The sequence below is a fragment of the Notamacropus eugenii genome, chromosome 1 (genome assembly GCF_028372415.1).
Source record: "Notamacropus eugenii isolate mMacEug1 chromosome 1, mMacEug1.pri_v2, whole genome shotgun sequence".
In the NCBI taxonomy this organism is placed as follows: domain Eukaryota; kingdom Metazoa; phylum Chordata; class Mammalia; order Diprotodontia; family Macropodidae; genus Notamacropus; species Notamacropus eugenii.
In genome coordinates, this window is record NC_092872.1 from 743,040,606 (window position 1) to 743,068,592 (window position 27,987).

General features: G+C 39.4%; 1 protein-coding gene across 2 annotated transcripts in view; it reads left to right on the forward strand.

The window, feature by feature from the left end:
• Positions 1-27,987, forward strand: part of DOCK5 (dedicator of cytokinesis 5) — a 247,758-nt gene that overhangs the window by 119,033 nt on the left and 100,738 nt on the right. For both annotated transcript variants that reach the window (XM_072636751.1, XM_072636826.1), the window contains exons 8-14: positions 347-504; positions 1,688-1,769; positions 4,701-4,830; positions 7,944-8,016; positions 12,463-12,605; positions 21,472-21,597; positions 23,877-24,001. In XM_072636751.1, coding sequence (XP_072492852.1) covers positions 347-504; positions 1,688-1,769; positions 4,701-4,830; positions 7,944-8,016; positions 12,463-12,605; positions 21,472-21,597; positions 23,877-24,001 — 837 coding nt within the window. The remainder of the gene's footprint in view (positions 1-346; positions 505-1,687; positions 1,770-4,700; positions 4,831-7,943; positions 8,017-12,462; positions 12,606-21,471; positions 21,598-23,876; positions 24,002-27,987) is intronic.

A 27,987-nucleotide genomic window follows, 5' to 3' on the forward strand; every position in this document is an offset into this window, starting at 1 on the left:
CCTCTTCAGGTCAATAAATTAAAGTGGGGGAAGTGATGATAATAATAGGCAGCATTTATACAGCTCTTTAAGAAAAGCCTTCATGTCTCATCTCCTTTGATTCTCATAACAATCGTGGAGTAAGTGCTCTGATTATCCCCATTTTACAGATGGAAAAACTGAGGCTGACAGAGGTCTGTCCACTACTTGCTAGGGAAGTAGGAGAAACAGGCATTATCATCCCCATTTTCTGTGAGTTCAGGGACCTTCTCCCAGTCACCCAGCTAGGAAGTGTCTGGGGAAGGATTTGAGCCCAGGTCTTCCTTCCTAAGCGAGATTCATCCTCTCTCTTTTCTCCTGCCCTCAGTCCATCCTACAGAATCTGGACTTGCGGGGCCAGTCAATCTTCAACACGATGCACACCTACTGTCTCTATATCAACTTCAAGAATTTTGTCTGCAATATTGGGGAGGATGCTGAGCTACTTATGGCCCTCTATGACCCCGATCAGTCCAGATTTATCAGGTAACACAAGCATCTGAAGCCCCTTCTAATGAACCCTACTCACCTCCCCCCAAAAAAGAATCCAATGGCCTTAGTCCAATTTCATTCTGAAGGGAGAAGTGATTATAGATAAGTGGAGGGTGGTATTGGACAACAAAAGCCCTACACTCTGACTAGTACTTAATTACAGAGGAAGAAAGGAAGGGAAAAGGAAGGAAGGAGGGAGGGAGGGAGGGAGGAAGGAAGGAAGGAAAGGAAGGAAGGAAGGAAGGAGGGAGGGAGGGAACTCTCCAAGTTGTTACATTCTAATGAAGGAAGGCCACACACAAAAGAAGGGGTATATGGTTTGGGGATTCAAAAAGTAAGAAAAAGTCCTGGGAGGGGAATGAGGCCTGGTTGGCCTGGCCCACTTCCTAAAATGGAGACCTCAAAAGGAACTCTCAAGTAGAGAAAGGGAATAGGCCTTGCAAGGGTGTATTTCAGGGTGGCAAACAAACAAACCCACAAACATCGCTGAATGTTGCAGGATTAGAGGGCAGCAGAGGAGTGATTTTGAAATCCAGAGAATCAGGAACAAGGCCAGAGTAGAAAGCTTTTACTAAAGTCCTACTATGTATCAGGCTCTGTGCTAAGCCCTGGGACTGCTGCTTCTATTCCTAATGCTACTAATAGTAATGACAATAATAATAGTTAAAATAGCTAATATTTTAAAGCTTAAGGTTTATAACATGCTTTCCATACATTGTCTCCTTTGATCCTCCCAATAAGCCTGGGAGGTAGGTCCTATTACTATTCCCACTTTACAGATTAGGAAACTGAGGGAAACAGAGTTTAGGTGATTTGCTCAAGATAATCTGTATCTGAGGCCAGATTTGAACCCAGATTTTCATGACTTTTATGGTACAACACTTGATCCACTGCCCTTGCAAAGACGAGTTAAATAGTCCCTGCCCTCAAGAAATGTATTTTCTATAAGGAAACAACCTGTACATATCTAACTATAAACATAGCCAATGAGTGGAAGGGAGTTTGAGGAGGGAGGCCATTGGCATCTGCTTTATGTCCTCCATCTCCTTAGGAAAGGCAGGCAGTTAAAATACAAACAAAGAAGAGTGACATTGTTCCTCCTGCCTGCTAGTTAGTCCCCCCTTTCCAGACATTTCCCTGATGACAAGGCTTGTATTTCTTTTTTTAATATCACCAGTGAGAACTACCTGATCCGCTGGGGCAGCAATGGGATGCCAAAGGAGATCGAGAAGCTCAATAATCTTCAGGCTGTCTTTACTGTGAGTCCCACCCTTGTTTTCTTGTCTGTTTTCTCCTTTATTCTTTTTTGTTAGGTACCATGTATTCTCAGTGGAATATATCCATGATCTCATCAATGGGAACAAATCATAAACCATCCTGGGAGATTTTTGCCCAGGTCTTCCCGTAACTTTGTGGACCACTTGAATTCTCTCCTTCCTCCCCCTCCCAATTTATATACATACATATATACATATATGTATATATATATACATATATGTGTATGTATATGTGTGTTATATATAATTTTTTTCTTCATCATCCATTTTTTAAGGAGGCAATTGATGTTACGTGACTTGCTCAGGGTTATACAACTAGTAAGAATCTGAGGCCAGATTTGAACTCAGATCCTCCTGACTGCAGAGCTGGTGCTCTATCTAGTACACCACCTAGCTACCCCTCATTCATTTATTTCTGAGTTGTAGACAGGTTTATTTTTCACATTTTCTCCTTTTGAAAATAGTTGCTGCTATTTGTTTTTGTATCACAATCATTTCTGAATACGCCCCTTGGTCAGTCAATCAATTAATCATTAAACATTTTTGAAGCACCTGCTATGTGTCAGGCACTGTGCTAAGGACTGGAAATATAGAAAGAAGCAAAAGACAGTGCCTGCTCTCAAGAGGCTTACAATCTAGCGAGGGAGATAACATTCAAACAAGTGTGTACAAATAAGCTATGTATAGGATCAGTAACAGAGGGAAGGCACTGGAATGAAGAGGGAAGCCTTCTCGTAGAAGAAAGGATTTGGGGTGGGTCTTAAAGGAGGTCAGGGAGGTCACTAATTGGAATGGGGGAGGGAGAGCATTTCAGGCATTAAAGAGAAAATACCTGGAGCTGAAAGATGGAATGTCTTGTTTGGGCAACAGCCAGGAGGTCAGTGTCACAGAGGAGTCTAGGGTAAGAAGATTAGACCAGCAGGAGCGGGCTAGATGATGAAGGACTTTGAATGCCAAACAGAGGATTTTGTATTTGATCCTGGAGACCATAGGGAGCCACTGGAGTTTACTGAGCAGAGAAGGATGGCATGATCAGACCCATGCTTTAGGAAAATCACCTCAGTGGCTAAATGGAGGATGAATTGGAGTGGGGAGAGACAAGAGGCAGGCAGACCCACCAACAGCTAGCTATTGCAAGTGTGAAGTGATGAGTGTAGCACGTCCAATGTGCCTTCATTTGTAATAAACAAGTTAACAAATACTGTCCACTTGATAGATTGCATATAAGCGTGTATACAACATTACACACCCATGGTGTCCTACCTCTCTAACTCCTGAATATCAATGGAGTTCACTGACTGTGCCCTCTTACTACGTGGCTGACCCTTCTGTTTTAGGCGTAAACTCAATAGACTATTGGAGATGTGTCCCCTAGAATTTAAGATGGTCCGGAAAAGGAGAAGACATTAGCACTGAGCACCTCCCCAGGCCTCTGTACTGGGTTTTCCTGAAATGTCTTGCTCTTTTTTCATGTCTAGATCAAGGTGGTTTGGATTGCATTCAGACGTTTCAGGAAATGCACGTGGATACCCACCAGGGTATTTGTCCTTTAAGTAATTGAATGTGCAATATTAAGAAACAGAACTTATCTTGTGCTATAAGTTTTGCAAATCTCCATAGTTCTAAGCATGCTGTTAAGCATATGATACCAGTCTGCTTGTCTCCATTTTACTGATGAGGAGCCCAAGGCCCAGAGAGGGAAATGACATGCTCATGGTCATGCAACAACTCCAAGTGTTTGAGGGAGAGGAAGGGAGGAGGCCTGTGATGTTACTGACATGGGAAATTTTCTACCAACTCATTTCTCTGTGGCTTAGATTCTTATGGCGTTGCCTCAGGCACTGAGAAATTAAATGGCTTGCTATAGTCACCCAAGTATTATGGGTCTTAGGCAGGATTTGAGCCCAGGTCTTTGGGCTTTGAGGCCAGCTGGGCCACTGACTCCACTGCACCCTCCCGTCATCTCCAGGGTTTGAATTAAGCTAAAATAAGACATGGGCACCTTGCCCAATTCCTAGGTCCTTTTACTCTTCCAGGCCAACTCAGAGGCCACAGAGACTAAAACACACTTTACTCACTACACCATGTTACTTTCTACCAACTACAAAAGCAGCTCATCCACTTGGAATCTTGGATAATGTTCTGAAGCTTTGCCACATTAAGTGCCTCCCGCCATTCACACAGCTAGTACAGAACAGAGACAGCATTGGAACCTAGAACCTCTGCATACAAGGTCTGGTTGCCTCCTTATACTTTAGAAATAAAAATAAAATCAACAGATAAAATAATGGGAGAGAATGGCTTGGGGTGACAAATATCCCTTGCTGAGTTGTGTCCTTTCAGCCTCTCTAATGAGCCATTGGGTATTCTGTTGACTGGATCTCCTTAGACTCAGGTTTTCTTGGATTAAGGAAGATTGATTGTTTTGTCTTGTGATTTTTGTTTTGTGAATTGGCATAGTAGAGAGAAATTGTAATGAGTAGGGGTGGGAATTCTTTGTATGCATGTCTACAAAGCCCCATTCTTGTGCCATGGGAATTCTTGGACATGGGTTGGGGAGGAGTGGGAGAGGAAGAAATCATTCATTTCAGTTCAGGAGCAGAGGCAGCTTCATACCATGGAAAGAAGACGCAATCAGGAGGGAGAGAGTGAGAGAAGGATCCCAGCTCTGGAGCTGGGGAGGAGGGGGGACTTCAGAGGCTTCACTTAACAGATGAGGAAACTGAGGCCTAGGGAAGTGAGGTGGCCCATGCGATCTCTCTACTCCCCCACTGACTCTAAGTTACGTCTCGTGATCTCAACCTGGGTCCTTCTAGTGCATGGTGGAAGGCAATGAAGGGCCTAAACAAAATACAAAGCTCTCTGGATACCTCTGCCCCACCTGCCCTGACCTTCTCTCCTCCATACCCCCAGGATCTCAGCAGCACTGACCTCATCCGGCCCAAGATCAGCCTTGTGTGCCAGATCATCCGTGTGGGCCACATGGAGCTGAAAGAGGGGAAGAAGCATACCTGTGGCCTCCGGAGGCCTTTTGGGGTAGCAGGTATGAAGATGGCACTGGGAGGAGGAGGTGGGAGTGGTTAAAACTGCAGGTGTTGGTGAACCACTTGGCCGGTCCTTACTGTTTCCTGTCAGTTATTCCCAGGGATCCTCTCTTCCTCATACTAAAGAGTTAAAAAAAAAGAAAAAGTGTGGAAACAAAGCCATTTGCCAAAGCTAACAGACACATCAGCCAAGTCTGACAGTAAATACAAGGCTCCTCTCCCATAATCCATCTTTCTGCCAAGAAGGGAGGGAGCTCCCCTGTCTCCACTCTTCTGGCCAGGCTTGATCCCATCTTCCCCAGTAAAGGTGAGTTCCCCAAAGGCCAGGACTGTCTTCTTCATCATGTTGTGTTCCAGAAGTTTCTCCATAGTCCCTTGTAAATCTAGAATTAGAAGAGGCCTGACAGTCAAGTCAAATCAACTTTTATTAGGCGTCTGCCATGGGCCCCAAGAGGTAAGCACAATACTAAGAGCTAGAGAGCTCAGGAAGCATTGATTCCAGCCCCCTCATTTATATGTAAAAAAAATAAATGGTGGATGGAGACCTTTTGTTTTTGCATCACCTACAAATCTCACTATATCCCTCTTCCCAACCCCCTGAGTCAACACTGATAATAAAAAAGAGTAATAATTATTTTTTAAAAATTTACAAAACTAACCATCACATCATGAAAAAAGCAGGGTCAATGTCACATGTGTGGGCATAGTGTGATATGCAGCATTCCACACCCATAGCCCCCCACTTCTGAAGAAGGGAGAAGGGTCTTCACAGATCTCTCTTTGGGGACCAAGCTTGGTCATTATACTTCTGCAGCTTTGTCTCATTGGTTTGTGGTTGTTATTTCATTCTGCAATGTTGTGCTTATTTTCCATATCGATTTTCTAATTCTTCTTATTTCAGTCTGCCTCAGTTATTTTACAGATAAGGAAACTCAGACCAAGAGGTCAAGTGACTTCCTTAAGGTCACAGAGCATGTGCCTACTAAGCATCCAAGATAGGATTTGAACTCAAACCCTCTGATTCTGAAGAAGGTCTTCATACTATATCACAGATACATCCTTTGTAAACAGTAATGACCATACAAACATGTGATAACTACTTAATTCTTCAATTATCTATCATATTGATCGGGATGTATATAATCAATAAATAGTTAACTGAACTTTAGACAAGTCACCCCATCCTCTGAGCTCAGTTTCCTCAACTGTGGTCACTTACTAGATCGATTGCCCTGAAATGCTATACATATACACTCACATATGCACATACACATACACATGGAAATATACACGTGTGTGCATGAAAACATATACATATGGAAAGCTATATACATACATGTGGAAATCTACATATACATGCATGTTGATGTGGAACCTCCATGTGTATGTATATTATGAGTCATGTGTGTAATGTGTGTTGTATATACATACACATAATTTTTACGATATTTTTCAACACTTTAAGAAACTCCTATTTTATTGATTTCATTGATCAGAAAACACTGACTTCATTCATCAATGATCATTGATAGATTTCTCTATTAATACTGCTTCCAGGCATGTTATTTTCATAGATGATTTCATGAGATGCTATATCCACAAAATGCCTCAGCTGGCACCTACCTCATGTTGGCAAGCGTCTCCACTCTTAGCTACCCCAATGCTTGAATAAGAGGTCATCTGCTGCTGCATTGTACTAGCCACTTAACAGATTAGGCCATCAGTGTTTGGTTTCTTGTCCATAGCAGTCAGGCAGTTGGCCTCACACAAGCGTTCCATTAAAGTAGACATGGTGGGAGATGGAGCAGGGGCTTCAGAATGTCTGCAGTCTGCTGCAGAGTAAGACTAGGTTGCTAAGAAAATGGTGCTATGATGGTGGGAGCCTTCAATATGGCACCTGAAAAGCCTTGTGTTTAAAATTTTGTTTGCATTTATTGGCTGTGGTACCTGGTTAATTCATTTATTTTGGGCTTCTATTTCAATTTTTGCCACTGCTCCTTCTATTTGTGTGGCCTTGAGTAAGTCATTTAGTTTCCCTTGGCCTCAGTTTACTCATCTGTAAAATCAAGGCTTTTGGACTAGATAGCTTTTGAGATTTCTTCCAGCTCTAAATCTACGATGCTGTAAAATCTTTTCAATGAACTGTATATGTGAGACGACCGCCACATTCCATTTCTAGAGGCATCATAGTGGAAGACATAGGGAACCTACTCATAGGGGTGAGGAAAGCAGCCTTGAGGTCACATGTGACCTTCTAGGTCCTTAGGTGCAGCCTTTTGACTGAGTCCAAGTTTTACAGAACAAATCCTTTTATTATTATTGTTCAGTGAAGTTTGGTTTCAGTCAGTTTGGATTCAGTATCTACTCAGTAGATAGTGTTGACCTCAGAGATGGGCAGAATTGGGTTTGGATCCTGCTTGTGATGCATAGTGCTTGGGGATCCTGGGCCAATCCCTTAACCTGTCAAGGCCCCAGGCAACTCTCTGAGATTACACATTGCTGATCAGGTGCCCATCTGTATTAACAGAGAAAACTCCTTGTACTAATGAAATTAGAGACCAAAAGACATTTCCCTTCCATTTCAAATGTCCTATGACCACATGGCTCTCAAACTTTATTCTGATGCAAAGCACTGAAAGGATTGTACCTCCAGCATGAGTGATAATAATAAGGTTTGCCAAGTGCTCTATAAATAGCTTATTCCATTTTAACAATCCCAAGAGAGTAGGTGTTATTATAATCCCCATTTTACAGATGAGAAAAGTGAGGCAATTAAGGTTAAATGGCTTGTCAAGGATCACATAGCTAGTAACGTCTGAGATCAGATTTGAACTCAGGTCTTCCTGATTCCTCGTCTAGCACTCTCTCCACTGTAACACCTAGCTGCCTCTATCAAGTAGTGACAAAGGGCTTGCCCTATCCTTTACATGTAATATACCTGGAAATCCTATTATTAATGAAACAAGGGGAAAAAACTTTAAGCCAAGTACCTTTCCTTTCTGGTGTTGTGTGTTTGGGGGGAGGAAGGGGAAAGGGATGAGATCATTTTCCACAGTATTTAATGGAGACATGAAGCAATTAGTCTCGTTAATTGCCCTTATCTCTTTCTTAGTGATGGATATTACTGATATCATACACGGGAAGGTTGACGATGAAGAAAAACAACATTTCATTCCCTTTCAGCAGTAAGTACCTTGGCACAGCTCCCGGCCAACTTGGACCCCTTCTTAGCCCTTCCGTCACTGAGCCAGAAGCTCATGCTCACTGCATGAAGGTAGACAGCCTTTAATTGGGCCAGAAAGAGATGGGAAACATCTCTGAGATAAACACAGAGCCTCAGAGTTGGAAGGGATCCCAGAGGAGGTCCAGACCAACATCTTCCAAGGCTTAAATCTTGTCTACAATAGCCCTGACAAGTGGCCATCAGCCTCTGCTCAAAGTCTTCCAGTTAAGCAGTCAACAAGCACTGAATTTCATTTGCCCCCAGAGGGTTGATAGAAATAAGAAAAGTAATTCCCTACCCTATTTTATCTTTTAAAAAAATGCTTTAATTCATTTTTTGTTTTTATATCTTTTTCTGTATCCCTCTCCTTCCCTCTTCATAGAGAACTCTCTGACTTAACAAGTTCTTCTTTTTATAGAGAAAATGAGGAACAAAGTGGAAAAAATAAAAAAGCTACTAAGTACGTCCCCTACGTTTGAAAATCTATGCAGCCTTCCATATCGATGCTCTCCTTCCGTATCTAACTCTCCTAAAGAGTGGGGGGAGGGGTGTTTTCTCTTAGTTCTTCTTCAGCAAGTGTTTATTCAGCTTTCAGTATGTGAACATCAGAAAGTTCTGATGGTGGGGGATTCCCTCAAGATCTGTCCATGGGCCTCCAACTTGAGCAAAGCTCTCCATTTTGGTGGATCTCTGAATTCCATGGTAAAAATAGTGAATGAGAAGTAGGATCCCACTCATCCAGGTGAGGTTAATAATGAGGAAGACTTAGAGCAGGGGGTTCTGAAGACCCTCCCCAAGATGACCATGGAGAGATTTCAAGGAATCCATAAGCTTGGACCAGAAAAAGAAAACTATGTCTGTGTACATATGCACACACACACATATGTATGTATGTATGTATGTGTGTATATATATGTGTGTATATATACATATATATCTTAATTTTCACTAACTCTTAACTAAAATTTAGCATTTCCTTCAGTTATGAATGTAGACCACAAGCATATTCTGAGGAAGGGTCCATAGGTTTCACAAGGCTCCCAACAGGCTCCATGGCACCCAAAAGGTTAAAATTTCCTAAATTAGAGAATGCAAAAAGACATTTGTGGTGTTCTGTCAGTCCTGCTCCTTTGTAAAGAGGATGAGCTAATAGTGAATAAGCAGTTATTATGTTCCTGATGTGTACAAGGTACTTTGCTGAGTGACTTTGGGGAAGGTCTTTACCCTCTCTTAGTTTCCCTTTCCTCCTTATGAAACAAAAATAATAACTGTTCTGTAGTGGAAGCAGCTCTCCGCTTGGAGTCATGAGGCTTGGGTTTCAATCAGTCATAAATCACTTCTTGCACACCTAGTACCTTCCTGGTGTTGATCTAGACACAGGAGATACAAAGACGGAATGAAATATTTTCCTTCCTCAAGTTAACAAGTCAAACCAACAAGCATTTACTAAGTACCACTGTGTTCTTGGCACTGTGCTAACTAAGCCCAGAGGATACAAAGAAAGCAGAGCCATGGGCCCTGCCCTCAAGGGGCTCCCAATCTAGTGGGAGAGAGACAACATGCAAACAGCTATGCACAAACAATTTATAGACAGAATGAATTGGAGGGAATCACATGGGGAATACAAATTGTGCTAAACGTGATTGCAACTGAAGGACATGCTGAATATTAAAACACCTCTAATGCTGTAAAAACGGGCCAAGTTTGTTTTATGTTACAAAATATAATTATTTTATTATTATTTTATTTTTCCAAGTTAATTTGTATAGGGAATAACAGGTTAATAATGTATGCAGAAAATAGGTAGCCGTTATGTAGTGCCTAGAATGTTCCATATACTGTGCTAATGCTTTACAGTTATTATCTGAGTGATTCTCACCACAACCCTGGGAAATAGGGACTATTATGATTTCCATTTTAGAGGTAAGAAAATTGAGGCAGACAGAGGTTAAGTGACTAACCCAAGGTCATTTTGCTAGTAAGTGTGAGAGTCTAGATTTGAACTCAGGTCAGAGCTCTAGCCACCAAACTGCTTCTAATTTACCTTTGAATTACTTTGTTTTGTGTTGGGATCAAAGTTGCAGTTCCAGAGCTCTTTGTGTAGTATCCCCTTACCTTCTTTCTGCCTTTTACCCTTACTTTCCTGGGCACATATGATACCATTTCCCCATTCCTCCAATAGAGTCATGCTACCTGAACCTCCAGGGCCTAGTGCCCTGTATGTAGCAGCATTTAATAAACATTTGTTGAACCTAATGACATTAAATCATGGATTTGGGTTCAGGATTCCAACTTCTAACCCAGTTTCTTGCTACCTGTATGACCTTGGGTCAGTCTGGGCTTATTTTAGTGGAACCTCTAAGAGAAGGAGGCTGTGCTGAATGACTTCAGGAAGCCCTTCCCGGTGTCGTTCATTCTCTGCAGCAGGAAAACAATGCCCTCTGGGAGTCCTTTGCCTCCAAGTTGAGTTTCTCTGCCTGTTTGGGGTCTGAGCCAGCCATTCTCTAGTGGCGATGACTTTCTCCTGGCTGTCATAATGCAGTCTTTGAGGTTCTGGGGAACTCAGCCCTAATCTGATTATCACTCACCCTGCTCCCAGCGGCCACTGCAAATTGTTCACCAGGCAAATTGCAGTCTCTGGTATTTAACCCGCTGACATTTTTGGCAACGGCGTTCCAAATACACCACAAAAGCCGTACAATGTGCTGGCCTGTGAGAGGGGTCTCCGGGTGTCTTCTGCCAGCCCCTGGAAGCTTTGAAAAGGCCTTGTTCTGTGGGCATGGTTGAGATGGCAGTACATTTTTGTGAATACCCTGTCATTTGTTTCTTCCCCTATGGTCAGACCTCAGCTTTGATCCCTGCAAAGAAAGTTGGCATGGACAGCAGGCAGGAGAACAAAGCCTTTAGCATGGAGGGCAGAGGCTGTCAAAGCACATTGGACTGATGGGCCAGGGAGCTTTGAATCTCCAAAGGGCCCATGGGAGGAGGGGCGTCTCTGAGTCCCCCATTAGCTCTTCAACCTGACAGGATAATTAAAGTGAAGCATGTTTGCAGGCTCTTCCAGCTGTGTTGATGCCCCCTTCCCAATTGTAGCAGCTGATGGAGGAGAGAGGGGTAAGGTTGTCATGAGAGGGGTGAGGGAATCTGAGAGCAGTAATTCTAAATTCAAGAGAATTCATGTTTATCTGTTACTTCCTAGCTGACTGACCATAGGCAAGTCCCTTTGAGGCTCTGAGACTCTTGTTTCCCTATTTGTAAAATGGGGGGGACTTCATCTTCTTCTATAGTCATCATCTTCTATGGATATTCCAACCATGGACATTCTACATTCTAAGATTTTCCCATAGCTCTGACGTTCTCTGTTCTAAGGTTCCGTATGTTAAGGTCTCATGTAGCTTTGATGTTCTGTATTCTAAGGTCCCATCCAATTGAAGCTCTCTGTATACCACTGTGATATGTTCTAAATTTGATGGCCCTGTAGGACATATAATGACTAGAATGTGAAATTCAAGTCCAGCTGATTTGAGCTTGAGGCCCTCTTCAGACCCAGACTCACTGGGTGGGACTGGTTTGGCCTTTCTTCATATTTTCCATATCTTAGCATGATGCCTGGCACATGGTGAACACTGGATAAATGCTTGTTGACTTGACCATGGACAAATCACTTAACTCCTCTATGCTCTACTTTCCTCATCCATACTTAGTTCACCCTTAAGGTTCTTAGGATTCTATGTTCTCACCTCTGATATTCGATTTCCTAAGGCCCCTTCTAACACTGACATGCCATATTCAGTTTTTGACATTCCAGTCCCTAAGGTCCCTCCCAGCATTAATGTTCTTCCATAGCTGACATTCTATATTTTACTGTCCCTCAATCCCTCTTAATTCTAGCATCTTTCCTCTGTTAATTGTCTCCTGATCCTATATGTGGCTTGTTTGTATATGTTGTATGCTTGTTGTATTTCCCATGAAATGGTGAGCTCCCCGAGGGTGGGGACCATCTTTTGTCTCTGTATCCCCAGAGCTTAGCACAGGGCCTGGAACATGGTTGGGGCTTATAACCTGCCTACAGCCACAGCCCCAGGCCCAGCTCTGACGATCTGTGTTGTATGTACTAAGGTCCCTTCCCCTACCAGCATTCTTTGCTTTTTTGAACTCATGCAAATTCCAGCTGCTGACTGTACGGACTGCATTATTACAGTTAATTCTGCAAAGTTGACCCCCAATGGGTGGGAGTGAGCAAGGGTTAAAGAAATAACAAAATGATGTCTATCCTTGGTGGGAGAGAAAGTGGGTATGACCACTTTTATGTTTCCAAAAGTTCCCAGGGGGACCAGGTCTGGATCAGGTTGTACTCTGGAGTCATTATTTCCTCACTTCTTTCCCTCCCTGTTTTTCTTTTTCTCAGGATTGCTATGGAAACCTACATCCGACAGAGGCAACTTATCATGTCACCCCTGATAACTTCCCATGTGATCGGGGAGAATGAGCCCCTTACTTCAGTCCTAAATAAAGTGATCGCAGCCAAGGAAGTGAATCATAAAGGACAAGGTACCCAAGTGAGGGAGATTGGGCAGGGTTTAGTGGAGAGAGGATCCGGGGAAGGGGATGATGTTTTCAGAGCGGGACCCTTAGACTCCTCCCTTTCCAATATGTTGACTTTTTGGCAAAATGTAAGCTATACTGAGCGATGACTGTCTATGTCTTAGTACCCACCTGATGGCAAATGAGATTCTATTTGTAATTTAAAAAACCCTCACCCCCAGGAATGAACTCAAAACTTTTCTTAGAACCTCTTTATACTCTTAAAAATTACTGAGGACCCCAAAGGGCTTTTATTTATGTGGTTTGTAACTATTAATATTTACTAGATTAGAAATTAAGATCTTAATATTATCATGAAAAATCATTTTGACTTTGTCAACCTTCTGAACATGTGTTAGGGACCCCCAAGAGTACACTTGGAAAATCACTGAACTGATGACTCACTTCATTCAGGCCACCATACTGTAGAAATCAGGTGGAAGAGAGCCCAGAATCCATCTTCTCCAACTCTTCTTTTTTACAGATGAGGAAACTGAGGCTCTTGGAGGTTTAGTAACTTACTCTAGGGCATCAGATCATAAACATCACTCTCTTAGATCATTCTATTGGTTCTTGCACTTTTGCCTCCTTCTCACTGTTGCCTCTGGAGAAATATGAAAAAGAATTCTAGAATCTCAGCTCTAGAGCTGGAAGAGACATTAGGGGTCTTCTGTTCCTAACTCCTCGTTCTGTAGGTGAGAAAACTTACGCAGAGTCACACAGGAAATGCAGGTAAAGAAGTAGGAAATAGGTTTATGGATAGTAACATCTCAATTACTGGATTTCTGCTACACTTCTTCTTGTCTTAGAAATGACCCTGGCTTCTTGAAGGACATGCCATTGGCTTCCATCCTCCAGGAGTTCCTACTGAACTAGAAAGGTCTATGTTGTCTAAGGCACATTCTTGCTAAGCTTGTAGAGGCTCATTACCAGATTGTCCACACAGTGATACATTTTTTTGGCCTCTACAGCTCTCAAAGATCATCTCTCAAATACCTGAGGGACAGTGTGGTAGATAGGTCACTCATACAAGGGATCAGGAAGATCAGGGTTAAATTCCACCTTAGGTACTAACTAGTTATGTGATTCTGGACAAGACTCATTGTCCAAAAGAAAAATCTGTGTCCCTCAGTTTCCTCATATGTAAAAAATAGTTTAACTCAATGTTTTGATCCTATGAGCCTTCTAAAAGATAAGTTATCTATATCAATGGGAGAGTACACAACTTGACAAAATTATCTATCCTGGAACTACTGGGGCATGTGCCAGTACATGTAAAGGTATTGTTTCCAGTTTGTTTTCAAAAGCTGAGGGGAATGGAGCCATTGATATGCTCAAAATGAAGAAAAACATAAGCTAATGGACTGATCTCTTATTTTAAAGTTTACAATAAAATTAACTTCCCAAATATAAAAAGGGAGAGGCAGAGTTAAACAGCAGTTGTTCTGAAAAAGATCCAGGGATTTTATTGAACCATGAATTTAATGTGAATCAGAATGGTGATGAGCAGTCCAAAAAGCTAATGTAATCATTTTACAGATGAAGAAACTGAAGGCCAGGATTTTAATTGACTTTCTTTACATCACTTAACTAATGAATATCCCAGGGAGGATTTGAACCCAGATCTTTCTGACTCTAAATCTCATCCACTATGTTTGACCATGCAAACTTATGAAGTCTGTAACACAGTAGGGAGGAGTGTGATTTCCCTTGCTGGAAGGTGAAATCTTAAATCTGGAAATAGAGCCATAACTAGGGTGAGGCAACTGGGGCTTTACTCCAAAATTTAGAGCACTTGGAACACAACAAAAGGTTTGAAATCACTGAACATCTAATTAGCAAGTATCACTTAGAATTGAAATAGGAATCTGCCTTAAATTCTGATGAGCTCATCCTCTATCCAGCCTAGCTCTGCTTGTTTTGCTGGGTGCATCCTTCCCAAAAGCAACCTCTGGAGATGTACTCTACTCACAAAGACCCGCTGGCTCAGGGTCTTTGGTTTCACTGTTCAAATATTGTGTCCCAAGTAGCTTTCTTCCCAAGGACTCCTTCTACCTCCAACTAGATTTCATGGAGTTGATTTAAGCAATCCAATATGACAGAGTGGAGAAAGCATTCAGTTGAACTTTCCCAATATTACTCTCCAAACAGTTTAAAATAATTCCTCGAATTGAATTCTGGAGGTGCAGAGCCAACAAAAGGTCAGAGTGAGACATTCTTCCAGAGGAAGTCAGAAAAAGAGATCTGTGACATGGGGAAGGAGGCTGGCCCAGAGCCTACATGGGACTAAGTAGTGGTGATAGAAGCAACAGCAGCTGTAGGAGTTCTCCAGATAGAGATTGTATGGGTGAGAAAGAGATTACAGGGTATCCCTGTGCTAGCACTGAATTCGGGACCAGACACTGCTTGGAAACTCTGTTGACTACACCTACTTTTGGGTCTAAGTTCAGGGGTAGAAAAGAGCACTTTTGATCAAGAGGGACTGGAAGCGCTGAGGGGCATTATCACTTCTGGGTCCAAGGAAGGAGGGGCTCTGAGGAGTACTATCAGTTGCAATCCCAATGGATCAGGGACCCATCCTGAGTAAGGAAAAAGATATACAAAAATTTACTAATGAAAATAACTCCTTAAAAAGCAGAATTGGCCAAGTGAGAAAAGAGGTTTAAAAAAGCTCACCAAAGAAAATAATTCTTTAAAAATTGTAACTTGGGGAAGTGGAAGCTTATGACTTTATAAGGCATCAAGAAATAATAAAGCAAAAGTCAAGAGGATGAAAACAAAAAAGAAAATGTAAAATATCTCATAGAAAAACTGACCTAGAAAACAGAGCAAGGAGAGATGATTAAAGAAAGACTCTAAACATCATATTTCAAGAAATTATCAAAGAAAACTCCCCTGATATCTTAGAACCAGAGGGTAACATAGAAACTGAAAGAATCCACCATTCACCACCTGAAAGAGATCCCAAAATGAAAACTCCCAGGAATATGATAGCCAAATTCAGAGCTTCCAGGTTAGAGAGAAAATACTTCAAGAGCCAGAAAGAAACCATTCAAATATCAGGGAACAACAATGAGGATTACACAAGATTTAGCAGCTACCACATTAAAGGAGCAGAGGGCCTGGGATACAATATTCCAGAAGGCAAAAGATCTGAGATTGCAACCAAGAATAACTGAGTATAATCCTTCAAGGGGAAAAAGTGAATATTTAATTAAATAGAGGGCTTTTCAAGCATTCCTGATGAAAAGACCAGTGCTGAATAGAAAATTTGATTTTCAAGTACAAGGCTTGAGAAACATAAAAAACTAAACATGAAAGCAAAATCATAAAAGATTCAACAAAATTAAACTGTTTACCTTTCTATATGGGAAGATGATAAATGTTTCTCCTAAGAACTTAGTCATTATTTGGGCAGTTAGAAGGATTTTACATAGAAAGTGAGTGTGGGAGTAAGTCATTATGTTGGGATGATATAAAAAAAAATGTGTAGATAGGAAAGAGTGGTGCCCTGGGAAAAGGGGGAAGGTAAAAGAAGAATGGGGGAAGTTATCTCACATAAAAGAGGTACACAAGAGAGAACTTTTTTAGTTGGGTGGAAAATTGTGGTAAAGATGGGCAATGTTTGAATCTTACTCACATCTAAACTGATTCAAAGAGGGAAAATATATACACATATTTAATTGATAATAGAAATCTATCTTACCCAACAGAGAAGTCGAAGAGGAAAAGGTAAGAGAAAGAGTGGGAGGTGATAAAAGGGAGGGTAGATTAAAAAAAGCAAAACACTTTAGAAGAGGGACAGGATAAAAAGATAGAAGGATAAACAGAATAAAATAGGGTGGAGAGAAATGCATAATTAATAATCATAACTATAGATGTTAATGGGGTGAATGCACCCATAAAATAGAAGAAGGTAGTAAAATGGATTAGAAACTAGAATCAAACAATATGTTGTTTATAAGAAATAAACCTGAAATAACACACACAGAGTTAAAATAAGGGTCTAGAACAGAACTTATGCTTCAGCTGAGTAGCAATCATGATCTCAGACAAAGCAAAAGTAAATATAATTAAAAAGAATAAGCAGGGAAACAGCATCTTGATAAAAGAAAACCACACACAATGAAGTAATATTAATTCTAAACATATATGCATTAAATGACATAGTGTCCAAATTCTTAAAGGAATATTTAAATGAATTACAACAGTAAATAAACAGCAAAATCATCTGATTGGAGGACTTCAACTTTCCCCTCTCAGAGCTAGATAAATCTAACCATAAAATAAATAAGAAAGAAGTCAAGGTGATTAATAGAACCTTAGAAAAGTTAGATATAGTAGGCTGGAGAAAACTGCATGAGTATAGAAAAGATTATACCTTTTTCTTACCTGTACATGGCATCTTCACAAAAATTAACCATAAAAACCTTACAACCAAATGCAGGAAAGCAGAAATATTAAATGCACTTTTTCCAGACCATAATACAATAAAATTACATTTAATAAAGGGCCATGAAAGCATAAATTAAATGGTAATTAAAAATCATTCTAATCCTAAAGAATGAGTACATCAAAGAACAAATCAGAAAAAAATAAATAATTATATTAAAGAGAAAGACAACAATGAGACAATATTCCAAAATTTGTAGGATGCAGCCAAAGTACTATTTAGGGAAAAATTTATACCTTTAAATCAGTGAAAGGAGAGAAAGAGCAGATCAATAAATTGGCATAAAACAAACAAACAAAAAAAAACAACCTAGAAAAAGATCAAATTAACATCCTCAATTAAACACCAAACTGGTAATCCTAAAATTTAAAGGAGGGATAAATAAAATTGAAAGTTCAAAAAAATTAAACTAGTAAATAAAAATAAGAGCTGGTTTTATTTTATTATTTTTTTTTTTTTACAAAAAGATAAACCATTGGTTAATTTGATTTGAAAAAGAAAGAAGAAAACCAAATTACTAGTATCAAAAAAAAAAAGGGTGAATGCATCACCAGTGAAGATAAAATTAAAGCAATTAGGAGTTATTTTGTTCAATTATATGCCAGTAAAACTGACAATCTAAGTGAAACAGATAAACATTTCTTTAAAAAATTGTTAAAAATTGGTACATTTATAAAATTTATTTTAACAAGAACAACTCATATTAACAGAAGATGATAGAATGCTTAAACAATCCTATTTTACAAAAGAAAATTGAAAAAGCCATCAATGAGCTCCCTAAGAAAAAATTCCCCAGGACCGGATGACTTTATAAGTAAATTCTATCAATCATTTAAGGAACAATTAGTCCCAATAATATACAAACTATTTGAAAAAAAAACTTAGGTAAAGAAGGAGTCCTGCCAAATTCCTTCTATGACACAAATATAGTTTTGGCACCTAAACTAGGAAGACCAAAAGCAGAGAAAGAAAACTGTAGATCAATTTCCTTAAAAAATATTGATGCAAAAATTTGAATAAAGATGCTAGCAACGAAATGACAGCAATATATCACAAAGATTATACACTATGATCAGGTGGGATTTATACCAGGATTACAGGGAAAACTATCAGCATAATTGACCATATCAGTAACAATGGCAGCAAAAACCAAATGATTTTATCAATAGAGATAGAAAAAACCTTTAAAGAAAAACAATACCCATTCCTCTTAAATCCTAGAAAACACAGGAATCAGTGGAACTTTTCTTAACATGGTAAGTAGTATATAATTAAAACAACAAACAAGCATTATCTGTAATGGGGATAAACCTGAAGCCTTCCCAATAAAATCAGAGGCGAAACAAGGATGGCTGTTATCACCACTGTTATTCAGTATTGTACTAGAAATGCTGCCTATAGAAATATGACAAGAAAAAGCCTTTGAAGGAATAAAAAGAAGCAATTAGGAAACAAAACTACTGTTTTGTGCAGATAATATGTTGACATACTTAGAGAACCCTAGAGAATCAACTAAAAAACTAGGTGAAATGATTAACAATTTCAGCAAAGTTTTAGGATATAAAATAACCCACTTAAATTATCAGCAGTTCTGTATAGAAAGGGAAATTCCATTTAAAATAATTTCGGACAACATAAAATAATTGAGTCAGGATTCTAGGAACAAAGTTACAAAACACTTTTCTCACAAATAAAGACAGATCTAAAGAATTGGAGAAATATTAATTGTTCATGAGCAGGTCAAGCTAATATAATAAAAATGACAATCCTACCTAAATTAATATACTTATTCAGTACTGTACTAATCAAACTATCAAAAACTTGTTTTATAGAGCTTAAAATATAGTAACAAAATTCATTTGGAAGTACAAAGGGTCAAGAATCAAGAGAATCAGTATAAAAAATGTTAAGGAAGGCAACCCAGCAGTCCCAGATTTCAAACTATATTGTTATTGTTGTCCAGTTATTTTTCAGTCATGTCCAATTCTTCGGGGTTGGAGTTTTCTTGGCAAAAATATTATAGTAACTTGCCATTCCCTTCTCTAGCTCATTTTACAGATGAGAAAAGTGAGGAAAACAGCTAGTAAGTGCTGAAGTCACATTTGAACTCAGGTCTCCCTAACTCCAATTCTGGGATTCTGTCCACTGTCCCACCTAGCTGCCCTATTATATTTGCAAGCAGTAATCATCAACATATACTGGTACTGTCTAAGAAATAGAGTGTGGATCAGTGGAATAGATTAGGTACACAATACGCCGAAGTAAATGACCATAATGATCTAGTGTTTGATAAACCAAAAGATCCAAACTTTGGGGGTAAGAAAACACTATTTGACAAAAATAGCTGGGAAAGAAGTTTGGCAGAAACTAGTCATACACCAGCATCTCCCAACATATACCAAGATGAGGTCAAATGGATGAATAATTTAGGCATAAAAAGTAATATCATAAGTAAATTAGCAGAACATAGAGAAAAGTCCCTGTTCAACCTATAGATAAAGGAAGAGATGTGACCAAACAAGAAATAGAAAGAATTATGAGAAATAAAGTAGATAAATTTGATTACATGAAATTAAAAAGTTTTTGCACAAACAAAAGTAATGCATCCAAAATTAGAAGGAAAATGGAAAACAAAATATTACAGCAAATTTCTCTGATAAAGGCCTCATTTCTCAAATGTAAAGGGAACAAGCCAAATTTATATATATATATAAAAAGATAGCCATTTCCTAGTTGATAAATGATCAAAGATATGAACAAATAGTTTTCAGAAGAAGAAATCAAAACTATCAATAGTCACATGAAAAAATGTTTTAAATCACTACTGATTAGAGAAACACAACTTAAAACAATTCAGAGATATCAGCTCATACCCATTAGATTGGCTAACATGACAAAAAAGGAAAATGACAAATGCTAGAGGGGATATGGAAAAATTGGGACACTAATGCATTATTAGTGGAGTTATAAAGTGACCCAACCATTCTGGAGAGCAATTTGGAACTATGCCCAAAGAGCTATAAAATTGTACATACCCTTTGACCCAACAATACCAGTAGTAGATCAAAGGGAAAGGACTTCTTTGTACATGAATATTTATAGTCACATTTTTTGTGGTGGCAGAGAATTAGACATCAAAGGGATGTCTATCAATTGGGGAATAGCTGCACAAGTTGTGATATATGGTTGTGATGGAATACTATTGTACTATGAGAAAAAAATGAGTATGAGGGTTTCAGAAAAACCTAGGAAGAATCATATAAATTCATGCAAAGTGAAGTGAGCAGAACCAGGACAGCAAAGACTTAGGCCCTCTAATCAAGATAATTATCCAAGATAATTACGAAAGATCCATGACAAAAAATACTATCTATCTCCATGGAGAGAAATGTTGAACTTTTAATACAGATTGAAGATTATTTTTTTAAGCTTTATTTTTATATTTTATTTTCTTGGTGTTTTCTTTTGCAGCATTGCTATTATGGAAGTATGTTTTGTGTGACTTTGCATGTATAATATCAAATTGCTTGCCTTCTCAAGAAGGGGGAAGAACAGAAGGGAGGGTGATAATTCAGAACTCCCAAATTAAAAAATATGATTCTTTTTTTAAAAATCACATACAATTGGGCAATATTTAATGAAATAAATAAAAATATTTTTTTATGAAATTAGCCAAAAAAAGTTTATTTTAGGGAAACTTCCATGCTTACCCCAGGCACAAAGAATTCAAATTACAACTCTGCCTAAAAGTGCTGATATCTCTGTGCTAGCTTACTATTTATTCATGATAGCTCTGGGTGAAAAGAAAATATGGTGGCTCAAAGTTTTAAAAAGTCAGTTTACAAAAAATCAAAAGAAAAGTAAAACTCATTGATTTGAAACTTACAACAAAAAGCATATACTTATACAAATGAAGAATCTTTGTCTTTGTTCATTTGCTATTAATATTTCTTATGGGGGTGGGGCAAAGCTTCTTGAAAATAATGAGGCATTGGTGAGAGTTTTTAACTTACACTAAAAACCAATCCAGTCATTTCATAAGATTAACATTTTGATGCCTGAAGGTATTTTGTTTGTTTCCTCCAGGAAGGATTGATTGAGGCAAATTTATTATCTTTAGATTGAATGCTTATATTGTTTAGATTTGGAAAGGACCTCAGAGACCACTTAGTCTAGCCCCACTCCTCTGACATATTAGGAACTGAGATCCATGAAGGTTCAGTCATTTGTCCGAAGTCACACAAAGGCAGAACTCAAAAATAGATCTTGTGAATCCAAACTGAGTATTCTTCACGTTATCCCACTGTACCTCTCCAGACAACATTGTTTCAAATTTAGCCCTTCTTGGTGCCTATATTTTTTTTACTGCTATCCTTCTAGGTCTTTGGGTTTCTCTGAAGCTTCTCCCTGGTGACCTCACACAAGTGCAAAAAGATTTCTCACACTTGGTTGACAGGACCACAGCCATAGCCCGAAAAATGGGTTTCCCTGAAATCATCCTTCCAGGTAAGCACAGCCTTAATAACGACTCCATTTCCAGTGTTGGTTGAATTAATTTGGTGAAGTCACAGGAATGCTAGCTAGAAGAACTGAAATTACTTCAGGTTCATGACTGTTTCCCATCAGGACATTGGAAGACCTAAGATAATCCCCAAACGTTCAGATTTCTTAGAGGCCACGACTTTCAGGCTCTAAACATCTGTCTTCTTCCATCTTTCTATTAAATTTGGAAAAGACTGTTAGTGATCTATGTCCTAGAATTCCCATCCCAATGACTTCTCCCATACTCTATGTAGAATGTTTCTTTCTGTTCAAACTTATTATCAGTTATCCAGAAGGAATGTTTGTGTTTCCCCATCATAAGGTTCAGAGATTGGATAGATATCTCCAAACACCGGAAATGCTGCCTATGGCTCTTGAAATGTTGGCCATAGCATTAAAGGGAGACAAAGTACTACTTACTGATGTCATGATGACTTACTTAAAAAGTCCTTGGGGAATCAGCAAAAAATATATATTGAGTCAATAGCTTCAGTACAGTTGTAAACTACAAATTAATCCTACAAATTCAACATCACTTCCAGAAAGCAATATTTTTTTTAAAAAAGAATCATAATCAAAATGAAAGTCCCACTCTAAATAATTACAAAATACATAAAATATATGGGACTCATTCTACCAAAGCACATAAGATGCCTGTATAAATATAATTACAAAATATTCCTTAAGGAAATAAAACAACTTAAATACTGGTAAGATATATTCAGTGCTCATGACTGGGCCATGCCAACATAATAAGATGACAAAAGTACCAACATTGCTTTATAGATTTAAAGTAGGGCCAGTCAAACAACACAGGAAATAATTTGACAAAATAGTAACAATTTATCGAGAGGACTAAAAAAATCTAGAATTCTAAAGGTAACAACAGTAACACAAAGTAGAAATGACAGCTGAATGGTATTTCCACTTCTAAAACTCTAATATAAAGTCATAATCGTCAAGATTATTTGACACTGGTTTAAAAAAAAAATAGGAATAGATCAATGAGTTAGACTTGGTATAGAAGCATTAAAGACCCAATAGACAACAAACCTTGAGTCATAAATTGCCTAGAAAAGAGAAATTAAACAGAGATTAGTTTAGTCTCAGACTATATGAGCCCAGAGGGTAAGGCTAGGATCAGTGGGTATAGGTTGCAAAAAAAACACCTTTAGGCTTGATATTGGGAAGAAAGCTTTCTGGGAATTGTAGGTGTCCAAAAACAGAACAGGCTGTCTTGGGAAGACTCTCCCATGCTTGAGTTCTTTAAGCCAAGACTGGATAACTTATTAAACATGTGGCAAATGGAATTTATTTAGGGAGTATGGGTGGAATTATATAGCAATTGAGGTCCTTTCAATTGTCATTCTATGAATTGATTATTTTATGATGAAAAATGGTTATTTTTTTCTCCAGTAAGAAAAAGATCTGATATGAGTTTGATTTAATTAGAAAACTTCATTATCCTTAAGCAGAGTGAATACTGCTCAGTATATGGGGAGAGAGGGTCCTAAAAATGTCTTCTGATTCATCTGCTCCTTTCCAGGCTGGGTGGCCTCTGAAAGACTGGATGATTCTAGGAAGATGCTTATCCAATCATGTTAAAATGCTTTTCCCTAGACCGCCACTCTGGCTATTTCTGTTTAAATTCAAATATACCCATTTTCAGTTCTCCCCAGACATTAGCATCTCACTCTAGTCTGGATGGTGGTAAATATCAGCATGCCAACCACAGACAGAATCCTGCCTCCCAAAAACTTGGTCTGATTTCCAAAACATACAAGAGAGAATTCCTCTGGAGATGGCAGAAAATTGAATCAAGCTGCTTTAGCCTGAAATAAAATACTCTATGGGCTTTCAGCAGCAAGGCTTATTGGGGAGGGTAAAGTAATTCTAGCATCATACAAAGATGAGATGCAGCACCACCCGTGGTTCAAGGCAGTATAAAAAAAGTTCATCCCTCGTAATTGTAACCAAATGTGCTGCACGTCTTAAATCCGCCAAAGATTATTAAAAAAGTAGAAGTAGACAAGTGATTATGATGTGTGGGTCAATTAGCCAGTAAACAATTATTAAACACTTACTGTGTGCCAGGTATTTTCTAAGTAGATGGGATAAGATGACAAAAGGGTCCCTGCTCTCAGTTTCTTACTATACAAAAAGAAGGGCTTGGAACATACAACTTCTAAGTTCCCTTCCCCCTCTCAAACCTCTGGGACTCACTCCTCATTTCTCCATTGTAGGTGATGTCAGGAATGACATCTATGTCACCCTGATCCATGGTGAGTTTGACAAAGGGAAAAAGAAAACACCGAAGAATGTTGAGGTGACTATGTCTGTGTACGATGAGGATGGCGCATTGCTTGAGGTATGTTGTTCTGGGGTTTTTTTCCCCAGGGATGCACCTAGCTTCAGAGGTTTTCCCCTGATTAGTGATGATTCTACATCAAACAACAATAAAAACAAAAACCTTCCTAAACAATTGAATGTTCAGTTGTGTCTAACTCTTTGTGACCCTGTTTGGGATTTCTTGGCAAAGATCCTGAAGTGGTTTGACATTTCCATCTCCATCTCATTTTACAGATAAGGAAACTGAGGCAAACAGGCTTAAATGACTTGCCCAGTGTCATAAAGCTAGTAAATTTGAACTCAGGAAAATGGGTCTTCCAGGCTTCAGGTCCGATGCTCTCATCATTGCACCATCTGACTGCCCTAACAATTAAAGGTATCCAAAGAATCATAGTATTATAGGATGAGTTTGGAACTGAAGAGACCATCAATGCCTGTGGGTCTGAATGGCATCATTCTGAGGTGGACGTTGACAGGTTGGGGGAACACCACAGGCTCAAGATTTAGAGGTGGAGAAGATCTCCAAACGTATTTAGTCCCATCACATCATTTTACAGGTGAGGAAACTGAGGCCCACAATGGCTCAGTAACTCACCCAAGGTCTCAAAGCCAGGTCATCTGACTCCAAATTCAACGTTCTTTCCACCATATCCCACGGCTATAGGAGGAAATAGGATTTCCCCCTTGTAGGTCCTCACCAGAGAAGCATAGGAAGTGCTCTTGTCTGCTCTTTTATGGGCTACATTCTTTTTCGGGTATGGCTTAGGTCTGAGGTCTCTTCCAATGATGAAAATGCTGAGACTTTCTATCATCACAATTTGGCTCCAGCATAGAATGAATGAAAGGGAAGAATTCAGAACAGTTCTGGAAATTTCAGTGGGCAGTGGCTAACTTGAGAAATTTTAAACTTAATCCAGGGAACCATTGAAGATTTTTTAATAGGGGACTGATGTGATCAAACCTATATTTTTGGAGTGGGGTGGAAAGGAGAGAGGCTGGAGGCAGGGAGATGACTTAGGAGGGCATTGTGATACATTCAACGATGGGACTTTGGGCTCGCTGTTTCTTGGGCAAGTCATTGAATATCTATTTGCTTTAGTTTCCTCATCTGTAAAATGGGCATACTAATGGCTCCTACCTCCCAGCGCTGTGGTGAGGATCACAGTGCCTGGCATGCTATAGAAATGTTTGTTTCTGTTGCTCTTATTTCATAAGCGGGAGTCTGTCAAGTCTTTGCAATTGTCGCCTCCGATGCCAAGGTTCCTGACTTCATGATGGTGACTGCAACAGCAATGAAAGTAGTTTCATTTCTCTTCAGAGACATGGGCCAACACTTCTCATGTATCCCCGAAGCATCATTTCATGTTTCAGCTTCAACATTTTCAAGCTAATGGATTATTTTCAAACATGTCAAATTTCTCAAGTCCTTGAGAGCAGATAATTGGGAACATATTTGGGGTTTTTTTTAATTGCAAATAACATTTTCTACACTTGGGTTCCCTTGGGCAAACAGAACCAAAGGTATTCTTTTCTCATCCAACTTGAGAGCTGGAAAGAAACGGATGCTCTCCTTTTCCTAGATGAAGAACCTAAGATTTAGAAGTTAAGTGACTTACCCAAGGTCACACACATTAAGGCCATGGTAAATCAAAGTCTTCTGACTCTCATTCCAAGACAACTTTCTCAATACCATATCTCTCTTACAATACAGTGTCTCTCATGATACAATAAAAATAATATGGTAATAATAACTGGCATATATAACATGTTATTTACATGATTTCATTTAAACCTCGTAAATCTGTAAAGCAAGTTCTCTCTAAATGAGGATCAAGTGCCTACTATGTACTGAGGATTCAAAGACCAAACAGGTTCTGCCCCCAGGAGTTCACATTCTATTGGAGGGACAGCATGTGGATAAAAAGTGAAATGTAGCATATATGCAAAGTAAATATATGCCAAGACTCTCTCAAGGAGGGGCCGTCCAAGCTGAGGTTTGAAGGCAGTGAGGGGTTCTATGAGGCAGAGAGGAGAAGAGAGGCTGGTTCAAGCAGAGGGGCCAGCTTGTGCCAGGGCATGGGCATGGGAGCTGCAATGGCACGTGTGACTAAGAGACAGAAGACCTGGAGTTCAGTCACACCCAATAAACATAGAAAGTAGTCTGAAGCAAGATTGGAAAAGGCTTTAAATGCCAAACCAAGGAGGGAACATTTTACATTTTAGCAAAAAGAGCCATTGGAGTTTCCTGAGCAAAGACCTGCCATGGTCATACATGCTGTTTAGGAATATCTATTTGGAGGCTGAGGGAGGATGTACTGGAGTGGTCAGAGACTAGATGTAAGAAAACTGATGAGTTTCAATAGGTCAGCTGAAGGCTGACAAGGACCCAGCCTAGGGTGGTGGCTGTAGTGTGAGTGTAGACAAAGGGCTGGGTGTGAGAGATGCCCTGGAGAGAGAAATGACAGGACTTGGCAACTGATTAAATATAGAGGTTGAGAGAGAGGGAAGCATCAAGGATGAGAACTTGAGTTGACTGGTGCCCTCAGTGGTTTACAGAAGATAAATCATGAGATCGGTTTTGGACCTGGTATGTTTAGGATGTTTCTAGAGAAACCAGCCGAAGATAAAGCCAGGAGACAATTGATACACAACTTGGAAGTGTGGTGGATAAGAGTGTTGGACCAGGAGTTGAGAAGAGCTGAATTTGAATTCTTCCTGTATGACCCTGGGCAAGTCTATTCCAGCCTCAATTTCCTCATCTGTAAAATTGGCATAATAGATCCTACCTCCCCAGATTGTAGTGAGGAACAAATCATGTACATAAAGCCCATTGCAGACCTTTAAACACTGTATAAATGTTTAGCAGTAGTAGTAATTATAATTAATTATTAGTAATAGGAGTAATCTAGGCTACTAACCCTAACCCTAATCTAATCTCCAAACCATTGATTAAGCTACTATTTTGTAACAGACATTGTGTCAGGCTCTGGAGATACAGACATAAGAAAAAGCTGTCCCTATCTTCAAGGAGATTACATTGTGCTATAAATACTCTACCCCCATTTTATGGATGAGGCAAGTGAAGCATTAGTGATATGTTTAAATCCAAGGAAGAAAAGGATTCAGAATAGCCTGGATGAGAATCACGTCCTCTTTCCCATGATCTTTTACAGAGGTATATCTCGTCATTTGATAAAATGAATTAAAAAAAACATTTATTTTAGCACTTAATAAGCACTAGGGATACAAGTTCCATACACACACCCAACACACCCTTTGGGAACTTACTTTCTAATGGAAAAAACCTGTACACATAGGGCAATAGAAGCCAACGAGGGAAGCTTTAGCCTAGAAAGTTAAAGGAATGGTCATTTGGATCATAGGGAAATAAATTGACACACCCCATCCAGGAATAATGTTAGAATTGACTGGATCTTGGTTCTTGATTACAAAACTGTGGGAGCTGAAAAGGTTGCGGGGAGGGAGAGTGAAAAGTAAAGAGTAACTAGTTTGCTCCTAAGGAAGTTGTGGAGAAAGTGAAGTGAAACATGACTGGGTCATTCTTAAAATATTGTTTTGGGAGAAGTAGTCACTAATTTAGAGAACTGGGCCCCAGGAAGGATGTTCAACCACCACTGCTTTTCTGAACACCAAAAGTAAAAAGGGCGAGGGAAAAAGAGGGAAAGAGCAAACTAGAAGGATGGGGGAGGGGGGAGAATGGGTATTTTTTAAAATTCTGCCATATTTGGGCCTATGTGGTTGTACTCACTTGTATCCAACTTTTTGTGACCCTATTTGTCATTTTTTGGCAAAGATACCAGAGTGGTTTGCCATTTCCTTCTCCCAGCTCATTTGACAAATGAGGAAACTGAGGCAAACAGGATTAGATCCTCAGAAAAAATGGTAGATTGGTGTTTTGTCCTTTTCACAGTCTTTCCTATTTCCAGCTGTGTGCGCAGTGGTAGTGAAGGAAGAAGAATGGCGGCCACATTAGGGAGGAAGGAT